Raw genomic sequence first — 10892 nt, 5'->3', positions numbered from 1 at the left:
TTTTTTTTTTTTTTTTTTTGGTTTTTTTCGAGACAGGCTTTCTTTGTATAGCCCTGGCTGTCCAGGAACTCACTCTGTAGACCAGCCTGGCCTCGAACTCAAAAGTCCGCCTGCTTCTGCCTCCCATGTGCTGGGATTAAAGGCATGCACCACCGTGCCCAACTGGTATTTTTTTTCTTCCATAGGTTTTATATATATATGTATAATATATATAACATATATAAAGTATATATGTATAATATATATGTATGTGTGTGTGTAAGTTCCAATGCTAATTATTAGATTATATAGTAGTTTTCTCCTGACCTTTCCCTACTTTGTTTCTCTAGAGAATCTTGAGTGTGTAGAATTTATTCTTATCTTTTTCCCACCCTCACCTCTTACATTTTAGACTTTACCCATTTACTCAAAATTTTCTCTTGTGGTTATTTATTTTTTCTCATTTGACAGTAATTCTGAAATGTCACGTATCTGTTTTCTAGTTCCTGACCCTCATCCAGTATATTTTGTTACTGTCTTGTTGTTGTTGTTGTTGTTGTTGTTGTTGTTGTTGTTACTGTCTTATAATGTGATCTCTCTCTAGCAATTTGTACCAGCTACCTGTGGCTTTGTTCTTCAGGTTAACACTACCCTCTACTTGCTATACCATTTGCTTGTGCATTTAAGATCAATGATGAAACTCTAAGCTCTGTTACTTGGAAGCAGTGGGAGCAGAGTGTCCTTTCAAGTGGTTCCATTGCAAGATGTTTCCCGGATAACCTTTTCTTTAATAGGCAAAGCCAACTGGGATTCCTAAGATATGACATTCACAGGTAATAAATTGTCTTTTTAGTGTGCTGGTGTACAGAATGCACAGGAGAATATGTAACTTGTAAAGTGGCACTGAAGATGGGTTGATATTTGAGATTATTTATTAACTTGGCTGAGTGATAGTGTCAGGTCTTCAATAAAACATGATTTTGAATGTTTCTGAGAGGGGATGTCTTAGACAAAACTTTTTATTTCTGTAATGGACAGATGTGGAAATGGGAAACACATAGGATGTATATGAAGCAAGATTAATTGTTTGCGTGTTAATAAATTACATTTTAATCTTGCTATGTCATGACTAGTTGATATCATGGGAAGCCTCATTTTTTTTTTTTTCTGAGGAGAAAAGGAGGAGGAGGAGATGGGACAGGCAAGAGGGGAAGTGGAATGTGGACAGATGGAGGAAGGGAAGCTGTGGTTGGGGTGTAAAATAATAAATAAATAAGGCAGAGCTGACTTCAGGCATACACCAGTACCACTGAGGGAATAAGGTTGCAAGGGAAGGAGCAGGGTTATTTCGAGAATCCTTTGGAAAATGAGGGATGTGGCATGGTCTTTAGCTTAGACATGTTTGTCTGGATAAATTTGGTGGGTTAGTCAGTTTGTTTGTTTTGTTTTGTATTGTTTTGTTTTGCTATCTAGTAAGCCTCTTGTGTCTTGACAGCTCTCCGTGTGATGACCAAGGAAGACCAGTATTGTCTCCTGAACTGTACCTGCTAGAAGGAGGAGGAAGCTTTGAGCTTCAGAGTGTGAACCTCGCAGGCATCCTTCTGGGGTCTCTGTACTGTCTTTATGGACTGACTGTGGATGTGGTATGGGACTTTCTACCCAATACCACATAGTCTCCTGTTTTACTTTGTAGCGTAATCAAGCATCATAACATACACCAAGTAAAGTATATATAATATAATCTATATGTTGGTAGACACTGAAGAAAGCAGACTGCTTTCTATATTATGTGTGGATAACAGACAGTTGATAGAATAAACCCTGACTTCTTAGAAGAGAATAGATTTGGGGGTATAGTTTATTTTTTAAACCCAAAGTATACTTGTCCTGACTCTCCATCCAATCAAGTATTGTCTCTCCCTCCCATGCCTGGAGTGTTCCTTGCCTGGAATGGGTATAAGTGGGATCCAGAGTTGGACCTGGGAGTAGCTTTAAAAACTGATGCTCTCTGGCCTTCTATCTAACTTTACTGAATGCCTGGTGATATATACATAAAATCTTAAATATATATTAACTATATATGTTAACTATATATATATGTAAACTATATATGTTAAATATATATATATATATTTATTTATTTAATAGTTACAAGAAAAGCATATTAATAGCTGGAATCTTTCCTAAAGTATAATCTCCCAGGCCTTGCCTTATGGAGTAAATCCATCATATCTTTACAGTCCATGATGGAACCATCTCAGGAAGATCCTCTGCTAGTTTTTAGCTTCTCCTAGATGGCTCCTGGAACCTCTCTTGAGTCAACACCACCCCCCAATATTGCCCCCATGTTGGTTTAGAGATCACATGAATCTGAAACAACATTATTTAATGCCTGGTCATCATTCCTCTGGTTATGAGATTGAGTCTACTTGCCCTTGTTTGGTTCTAAGACTCATATTCCCTACATTTATTAACTTATTTCAAAAAAGAGTCACAGGACTCAATTTGTTCTGACAAAAGCATTTTTCAAAGGATGTTTCACTTTATTGAAACAATGGTAAAATATTCTTTATGTGGCTTCAGTGCTCTATATATTATCCATTCTCACAGGTACCATGCAGCATACAGATTCCGTATTATTACAGAGATCCCCCATGCTGCTATAGTAAGAGCAACTGTCACCGAAAACAGCTTCCATTTTTGGCATACATTTGATCCTGACGTGAAATGTATCAGGGTGACTGCCAACACCTGAAAGGAGAGAACACAGATATTAATATATTTTAGTTGTATGTGCAATGAATTTAGAACGTTTGTTGAGGATGAGAGACACTGATCTGCAAAGCTCACAAGAGAGTTTTCCCTTTCAAGATAATCCATCTAAGACAACTAAGAATAGCAGACCTGTGAACAGCTCATGAGTCAGGCAGAGTGACAAAACTCTGAACGTTGTTTTCTTTTAAGGAGAGGCCTTGAGCTGTACAGGGAGATCAAGCGATGACCCCTGATCCTTTTAAAACTCACTCTACCACAATGCAAACGTGATTTTTTTTTTTCAGTTTGCAAATTCTTCAGTAGAATCTGTGGCTGTGAGAACTTGACACATCTACTCATGTTCTGTCTTTAGTTAGACTGACCCTTACCTCTTGAATATCAGCTCTTCCACCTCTCTAACCCAATTTCTACTGGAATTTTCCATCCTTTCTTATCAGGAGGAAATTATGTTTACTCTATGATGGTATCAGTTTTCTACAGTTAGAATTTATTATGACTTCTACTCAGTGCCATGAAGTTCCAATGGTTAGGTACTCCAGCAGTTTTCCATGTATTTAGTGAGCTACCACCTTGCTTCATGACTCATGGTTAATTGAATGAGAGATGTTCTCTCATAGTCTCCTGTATTTGAAAACTTGGTCTCTATTATAGCTCCTTTTGGGGAGTTTTATACCTACTCATTGGAGGAAATATGTCACTGGTGGCTAGTATTGACATTTTAAGGTATCACCACACTCTTAGTTCTTCATGCTTCTAGTATTCAATGTAAACTCTTAGGATACTGCTGTAGCCACCATATCTGCTGCTTTCTGTGAGGCCTCCAGTCCAGGACAGACTCTTATGTCCTTATATAACCATAAGCACAAATAAACTCTTTCTTCTACATTTGTCATTATTAGGGAAGTAAATAACAGGCTAGTTTTTCCCAGCTCTGCAACATTGTTCCCAAGAATTTGGCTGTTTGGAGCTAGACTTTAGGTTGAGCTGTCCCCTAGGACAGGGATGGCCTATCTATTACTTTAGAAGTAATGATATTAAATGAGATGGGAGAAAGCTATAAGGGTGTGTGGTATCTTTTTGAAAAGGAATGTAGATATAGTCACATAGGGATAAGCTGATTGGGAATGCAGAGAGAAGACACAACTTGCAAGTTAGAGAGACATACTCAGCAGAATCTAAAACTGCTGTCACTTTGGCCTTAGGCTTCAACTACACAGAGCTTGGAGTCTGTGACATCTACTGTACCACCCCAAGGAGATGAACAAACTAGGCCATCCCTGTCCTAGGGGACAGCTCAACCTAAAGTCAAATACACTGTGCCACTCTGATAAGCTTGGCAAACATTTTTACTCTAAAATTGTGTTGTTAGGAACTCCCATTCAAATGCCCTTCCCCCGATTTTTTTCAGTATGCCAGTGTGGTAAGTCACTCAGATGAAAATCAACTTTGGGGATGGGCATTGTGGTACACACCTTTAATCCTAGCCCTTGGGTGTCAGAGGAATATGGATCTCAGTGAGTTCAAGATCAACTTGTTCTACATAGGGAATTCTTTTTTTTTTTTTATTAGATATTTTCTTTATTTACATTTCAAGTGCTATCCAGAAATTTCCCTATACCCTCCCCCCATGCTGCTCCCTTACCCACCCACTCCCACTTCTTGGCCCTGGCATTCCCCTGTGCTGGGGTATATAAAGTTTGCAAGAACATAGGGAATTCTTGACCACCCAGGGCTACATAGTGAGACCCTGTCTCAATAAATGAATGAATGAGTAAATGGATGAATGAAAATACAAAAATGGGCAAAACCTTAGTCAAGGGTTTGCTTCAGCTTACAGGTTACAGCCCACCTTTGAGGGAAATTAGGGCAGAAAGATAAACTTGAACTTAAAATGGAAACAAAGGAGGAGTGCTGAAGGATACCTCTCTGGCTGGCTTTTGCTCTGCCAGCTGTCTTAGACAGAACCACTGGCTTGGTTCTGCCCACAGTGGACTGGGTCCCTCCTGCGTAAATTATCAGTGAAGACAGTTGCCACAGACATGAACATGGACCAATGTTGTCTAGGCTTTTCCTGTCTCAGATAACTTTAGGCTGTGTCACGTTGACAGCCAAAGCACACTGGAGTACAGTCTAATTACTTTTGAGCATACTCCCATTTTTTAGTGATTTCACTTAAAAAATATTTTCCATTACTCTAGGAGAGTAGTCCCTATCCCTTCAGAATTTTGTGCAGTTCCCTATGGAGGAATTTGAATTTGTATGTTTGCTTTCTAATGTTTGGGGACTAATTACAAAAATACCTTAAGAGTCTCCAATTGAGATCAAAGCTGTCTTCACAGTTTTTGTTTTTGTTTTCCTGGCTACTAGATACACAGATCTATCCACATTTAAATGACCTGAAACTTAACTTTTAATATTAAATTTTAAAATATTTTCATATATTTGTATACTATTTTTATGTCCTTCCAACCTTTTCTTGTCTCCTAATATTCCCATGACCCTACAATTTTCATTGGAATTCATGATCTCTCCTGTAATTATTATTATAGTAAGTCCAGTTAATGTTGCCTGTATATTCCCAAGTTTAGGATTAACCACATAGTTTTGAATAAGCTATCATGGAGTTTATCCCTGGAGAAGATTTATTGTAACCCTGACTCCAATAGCCAATAATTTCCTTTAGCTCTTCATCGAGTAGTGGGGCCTTGGGAGGTTTCCTTTGCCCATGCTCTAATGTCAGTTGGTACGGTCATTGTATTGGTCTTATGCCAGCAGCTGCATAGTTGAGATATTAAAGTTGCAGCTTTCCTTTGGTACCAAAGTGACCATCTCACAGATGCATCCTCGCTCTGCTGACCTTACAAACTTTCTGCCCTTTTTTTACCATGAGGTTCCCCGGGCTTAGGCAGAAAGATTTTGTTATAGATGGCTCCAGTAGGACTGGAAAGCCCACACTCAATATTTTGTACGCTTGTGCCTCTATAGTTGCCTCACCAGCTGCTTTATATCTTTAGATAGAAGGATAAGTGTTTAGAATGCTGTTGGGAGCTTTATCGCTTTATGGAAATGGCTGTGATGGTTATTCTTAGTTGTCATCTGGACTACACCTGGAATTAACTAAAATTCAAGCATCTCGATCCATCTGTGAGGGATTTTTCTTAATTAAATCATTTGAAATATGAAGGCCCACTTTTAGTTCAGGTGTGTGGAGATCAACCTTTAATTTGGGCCACGCCTTCTGTTGGCAACCTGTGTAAAGGAGCTGGAAGAAGAAAGTATGTTTTCTTTGTCTGCTTACTCTTGCTCTCACTGGCAAGTCCCTTGCTTTCCTGGCATTAGAGCATACTGCTTTGAAATTCTGGTGTACACCTGAAGACCAGCTGAGACATCATCCAACATCCATGGAGCAACTACTAGATTCTTGGGCTGTTTATTATTAATATAAAGCCATTGTTGTACTAGCTGGACTAAAAATTGTAAGCCATTCTAATAAATCATGTACATGTGAATATATTAGATGTATATTCATATAAATTCATTCTGTATGTTCTGTCCTCTAGAGAACCCTGACTAATACAATGGTAGTAGTATGTTCTATCACTTTCCTATCCATGTGTTCTAGGCTAGATTTACAGCATGAGGCACGAGTTTCTGCCTATAGAATGGGCCCTAAGTTCATTCACACAGCTGCTGTTTACCCCCAAGAAATTACTGCCACTATTGCACCATCGGGAATATCTTGTTAGTTCATGCGTTGTTGTGGTTTGCAGAATTCACAGCTGAGTATAACTATTGCCTACCTTTTCCATTGACAATTTTTATAGAACCTTCTGGGTCTATTGTGTAGAGAACTCTGAGGGTACTCACTCAGAGATTGTGAATGATGGTATGACTCCTAGTTTGGCCTAGGTTTAGAGTGACAATGGGGCAAGGATGTGAAATGACACATCTGGAAGATCTGCACTCAGGTGTGCTCTCAGCTGGTCCTAGGCTTAGGGTGGTGTTGTGGGTAAGTCTGTGATGGTTCATGCAGGAAGCACAGGCATAAAAGTGTGTGTGACTCCAGCTAGACCTGGCCATGGAGAAATGACCTATATTGAAGTTTTCCTTGTAAAAATGAAGGAACTCCATATAAACATGTCCCTCTGAATTGCTTCAGTGGGTATGGAAATATAGAACATCATTATCAACACAGAAATTTCAAGTGGACAATGCTATTTGGATATGAATGAGAAAGGAGAGACATTCTACTTCTGCCATCCTACTCCCTACCAAGACAGCATTCTAGGTCAAGGATACTAGGTTGCTCACACAAGGGACCCTTTTGATCTCCAATTCTCATCTTTGCTCTAGACCATAGTGATTTCTAGCACACTGAACCTGGCCTACTCCTAGTGTGTATTATCTGCTATCAGCCTCGATACAATATTGATTTCAGATAGCATCATAGTCAACAAGACTACCAAGACATCTCAGTTCCAGCTTTTGTGCCCATTACTAGCGTCTCTGATTATTGCAAGGATATTTAGAAAATGATTGGTAAAAGTCTGTATCTGAATGAGTTTGACATACTACCTTTTAAAATAATATTTTAACTTTATAAACATTACTGGTTGTTTTCTTCACCTTCTTAGACATGAGGACTATAACTGCAGAGATTAATAACTCAAAGCTATTGGGTTATTTTTAATAAGAATTCCGTTACCTTTCCTTGTATAGCTCCTGTCCATTTGTGGGACTGAGAACTCTAAAACTCAGGTTGAGCTGATACTCATTTAGCAGAGAATTTTATCTTGAGCCTTAGAAAGTACTTAGCAAGGTCATGGCAGATTGGCAAGTACCTGTTTTCTCCAAGAAATATACCTTACTAGCAATCACACACACTGATGAAAAAGAAAGATTGAAGGTCAAAGTATTGAGCAAATGAATGTTGGATCAACTATTTTAATATCTGACAAAGTTGACTTCAATTAAAAAAAATCAGTCAAAGAGAACAAGAAAGCCACTACATATTAATAAGTGTATTATATATCAAGAAATAATATATATATTGACTAACAGGGATCTTGATTTCATAAAGCAAACTTTAGTAGACACAAAAGGACATGTAGGACAGTAGATAATTTCAATACACCTCTTGTATTAGGGTGAAGTCAATGAAACACATTCAAAGTTGAGTTTCATCATAGGCACACTCAGAAATCTATGTCAAGAAAGACTGTAAAATCATAAATCTATAGCAAGAAAACCTGTAAAATCTATATGAATACACTGAAATAGGATAATACATTCTTCATGATAGGTAAAGAGATGGAGTAGAATATTTTAAAATTCTGTAATCAAACGAACACACAGATACCATAAACAAAATAAACTGCAATCTTTGGAATAGAGTGAAGATAGCTTTAAAGTAAATTTTATTTGAGTACTTGCATTTTAAAAAAGCAGAAAAATCTAAAACAAACAATCGAATGATGTACCTCAACATCTTAGAAAAATGATAATGAGCCAAACATGACATCAGCAGATTGAAAAAATTATGAGTTCTGAAACAGGTTTACAATTTAATGAACAGAAAAGTAACACAGAAACACAGAAAGGGCAATAAAACATACTTTTGGATTTTCTAAAAGATAATAAATGTTTATTATTCTCAGACAACAGAAATGAATGAATGAATTTCACATACTAATCTAATAAAATAAGAGATGGAAAAGGAAGTATTACAATAGATTAGTAAATTGTAAAGTTTTATTCCAAAAAAGTAAGTAGGAACCTGCAAGAAATGATATGTTCATAGACATATTTTATCTACCCAAATTGAATTAAGAGATTCTAGACAACTCAAACAGATCGATCTACATCAAGCGAGAAACTGAAATGATGTTAAAGAATTTCCCATCAGGAAAACACCACTGGGGCAGTGTGATCTTTGAAGAAGAATTAAAGTAATATACAAATAGTGTTCCTCAAATTTTTCCATACAACCTAAGGGTAAGGAACACTAGCAAATTCCTTATAAAGCAGCATTATTCTGATATCAGAATCCAGAAGAACAAAACAAGAGAAAACTAGAGTCCAATTCATCTGACAAATGCAGCAATCTTAATACCTCGGTCCCTGGATGCCAGCTCCTTTCTTAGGATGGATAAGAACATGTGGCTATTCCTACCCAGAATGTTCTTTTCTGTCTTTGAGTAAGGTACTCAGAAACAAAAATACTCTATGAGAAAAAAAATGCTTTAAAACTATCTTGACTTTGTAACATGTAAAAGAAATGACAAGTCTTTTCTCAGTGGAACAAAGCACGTGCACACACACACACACACACACACACACTGCAAATCCAGACAAATTCAACAGCATGCATTTTACGGCTCAGCACACACTGACATTTTCAATTCAGTAAGCTGATTACCTCTCCAATGGGCCACAATCAAACCCCTGAAAAACCTTGATCTTTGATCAAAGGGCTTCAGAAAGGAAAACTCAGGCAAATGTATTTGCTATAAATGATAAATGTAAGGCAAATCTCTAAGATAAAGTGATAGCCCGCAGACAAGAAAAACAAGGTTTTTGTTTTTCCATAAATTTTGCCAGCCCTACTTCCTCCTAGAGGACCCCTGTTTCGGGGATGAGGTAACAGAGGCAGGAAACGTGATTTACCCAAGATTCGGTGTGTGATAATGCAGAAGTTGAAATGTGTTCTATTTGTGTTTGTTTGTTGTTTTAAAACAAGGTTACACTGTGTAGCCCTGGCTGTTCTGAAACTCACTATATAGAGCAAGTTGGTCTTGAACTCAGAGAGCCACCTGTCCCCGACCCTGCCTCTGCCCTTGCCCTTGCCTAAATACTGGGATTAGTGGGGTACAACTGGCTGGGTCAAATGCTTTCTTGATCCCTGTTGTAAGATTTCTGCTTCTCCCTTATCAGGGACAACTTTGGTTCATAGAAGTGGCATCTCTGTTGTGACACGAAGTCAGGCTCCCTGTACAAGGGGAGATCTCCCTCACTGAAAAATGTGCTTGGTTGCCACAATAAAGGCTTCCCTGACTGCCAGATCATTTGGTTAGTCATAAGACTGGCTGACAAGCTGTGTGGGCGAAGCAGTGGCATTTCACTTGGAGCAAACATGGTGGGTACCTCTCCCCATAGGATAGTTCCTGCATGCTCAAGGCACAGACAAATGATGAGCTGCTGAGAGCTGCCAGTGATGAGCCCTGCATCTGTGCCATGATCAGACCTATGGTGCCCATGGTATATAGACATTAAGGGCATCAGTGCAGCCACTACATCCAGGGGAGCTCTGCAGATTCTTTCTCTGGGCCTACCAAGCAGCATTCTTCAGCCCTCCTCAGTCTGTGTTTTCTTTGCCCTGGGAAGTTGCTTTAGCAGGTGATGGTGCTTACCTTTGACTATCAGGTAGAGGAGGCCCGATGTCAGCAACAGAAGGCAGAGAGCCTTCATGGTGGTTGTAAACTGGGAGCAGGGAACAGCGAGAACGAGAAACTCCTAGGAGACCTAAGGAGGGAAAAGAATCCCGAAGACAGAGAGCAGCTAGATTTATAGCGAGGTGTCATTGAATAAGTTTATATAAATGAGTCAAAGGGAGGAGCTCTAATCTAGACGAATGGTCCAGCTGGCCCACTGACCGCTTGTCTTGAGAGATGTCCAATACTGTGGGCGCGTGTCTGTTTGTCTGCAGCTGGAGTTTGTGCTCCGGGAAACCCTGAATTCTTGGTTCCTGTTGTGTTTTCTAGAGTAGGGAGTTCTGAGGGTTTCCTAGAAAGATAGCTCCAGCTAGGACCTCTGTCTATAAGGACTCAGAAAGCCTATGGAGGGAGGTATCTCACTCCAAGCACGTAGCTTGGCAGGTGTCTGTTCCTCTCATCTAGCTGTGGCCCTTCTCAGGCCTGGTAACCTTGCCCTCTTGTGTTTATAAAATATGTGCTGGATGTAGGGATGGAATTTGTTCCTCTAATAGACAATGCTGTACTTTGTCGGTCTTCTTGACTCCATCTTTTTCCTTGAAGCATGAATCTCGGGTTTATTCCTACAGGGCATGGGTTCTTGGGATTTTTCTATTGAGTATCCTCAGAAGTGCACTCCCATGAGCTCATAGAGAGGTCATTGGATAA

The 10892-nt window shown here is 39.0% G+C and overlaps 1 protein-coding gene across 1 annotated transcript; it reads right to left on the bottom strand.

Moving 5' to 3' along the window:
• Positions 1–2487: 2487 nt before the first annotated feature.
• LOC110337157 (beta-defensin 50) lies at positions 2488–10295 on the bottom strand. Its single transcript, XM_021219915.1, has 2 exons — positions 10164–10295; positions 2488–2730 (listed from the first exon to the last, which is right to left on the bottom strand). Exons 1-2 carry the CDS (start codon positions 10219–10221, stop codon positions 2567–2569), a joined length of 222 nt encoding a protein of 73 aa, XP_021075574.1. The 5' UTR covers positions 10222–10295; the 3' UTR covers positions 2488–2566.
• Positions 10296–10892: the final 597 nt, after the last annotated feature.

The sequence above is a fragment of the Mus pahari genome, chromosome 19 (genome assembly GCF_900095145.1).
Source record: "Mus pahari chromosome 19, PAHARI_EIJ_v1.1, whole genome shotgun sequence".
NCBI classification, from domain to species: Eukaryota; Metazoa; Chordata; class Mammalia; order Rodentia; family Muridae; genus Mus; species Mus pahari.
The sequence above is the reverse complement of the archived record's forward strand: the minus strand, read 5'-3'. Positions and strand labels throughout refer to the sequence as shown.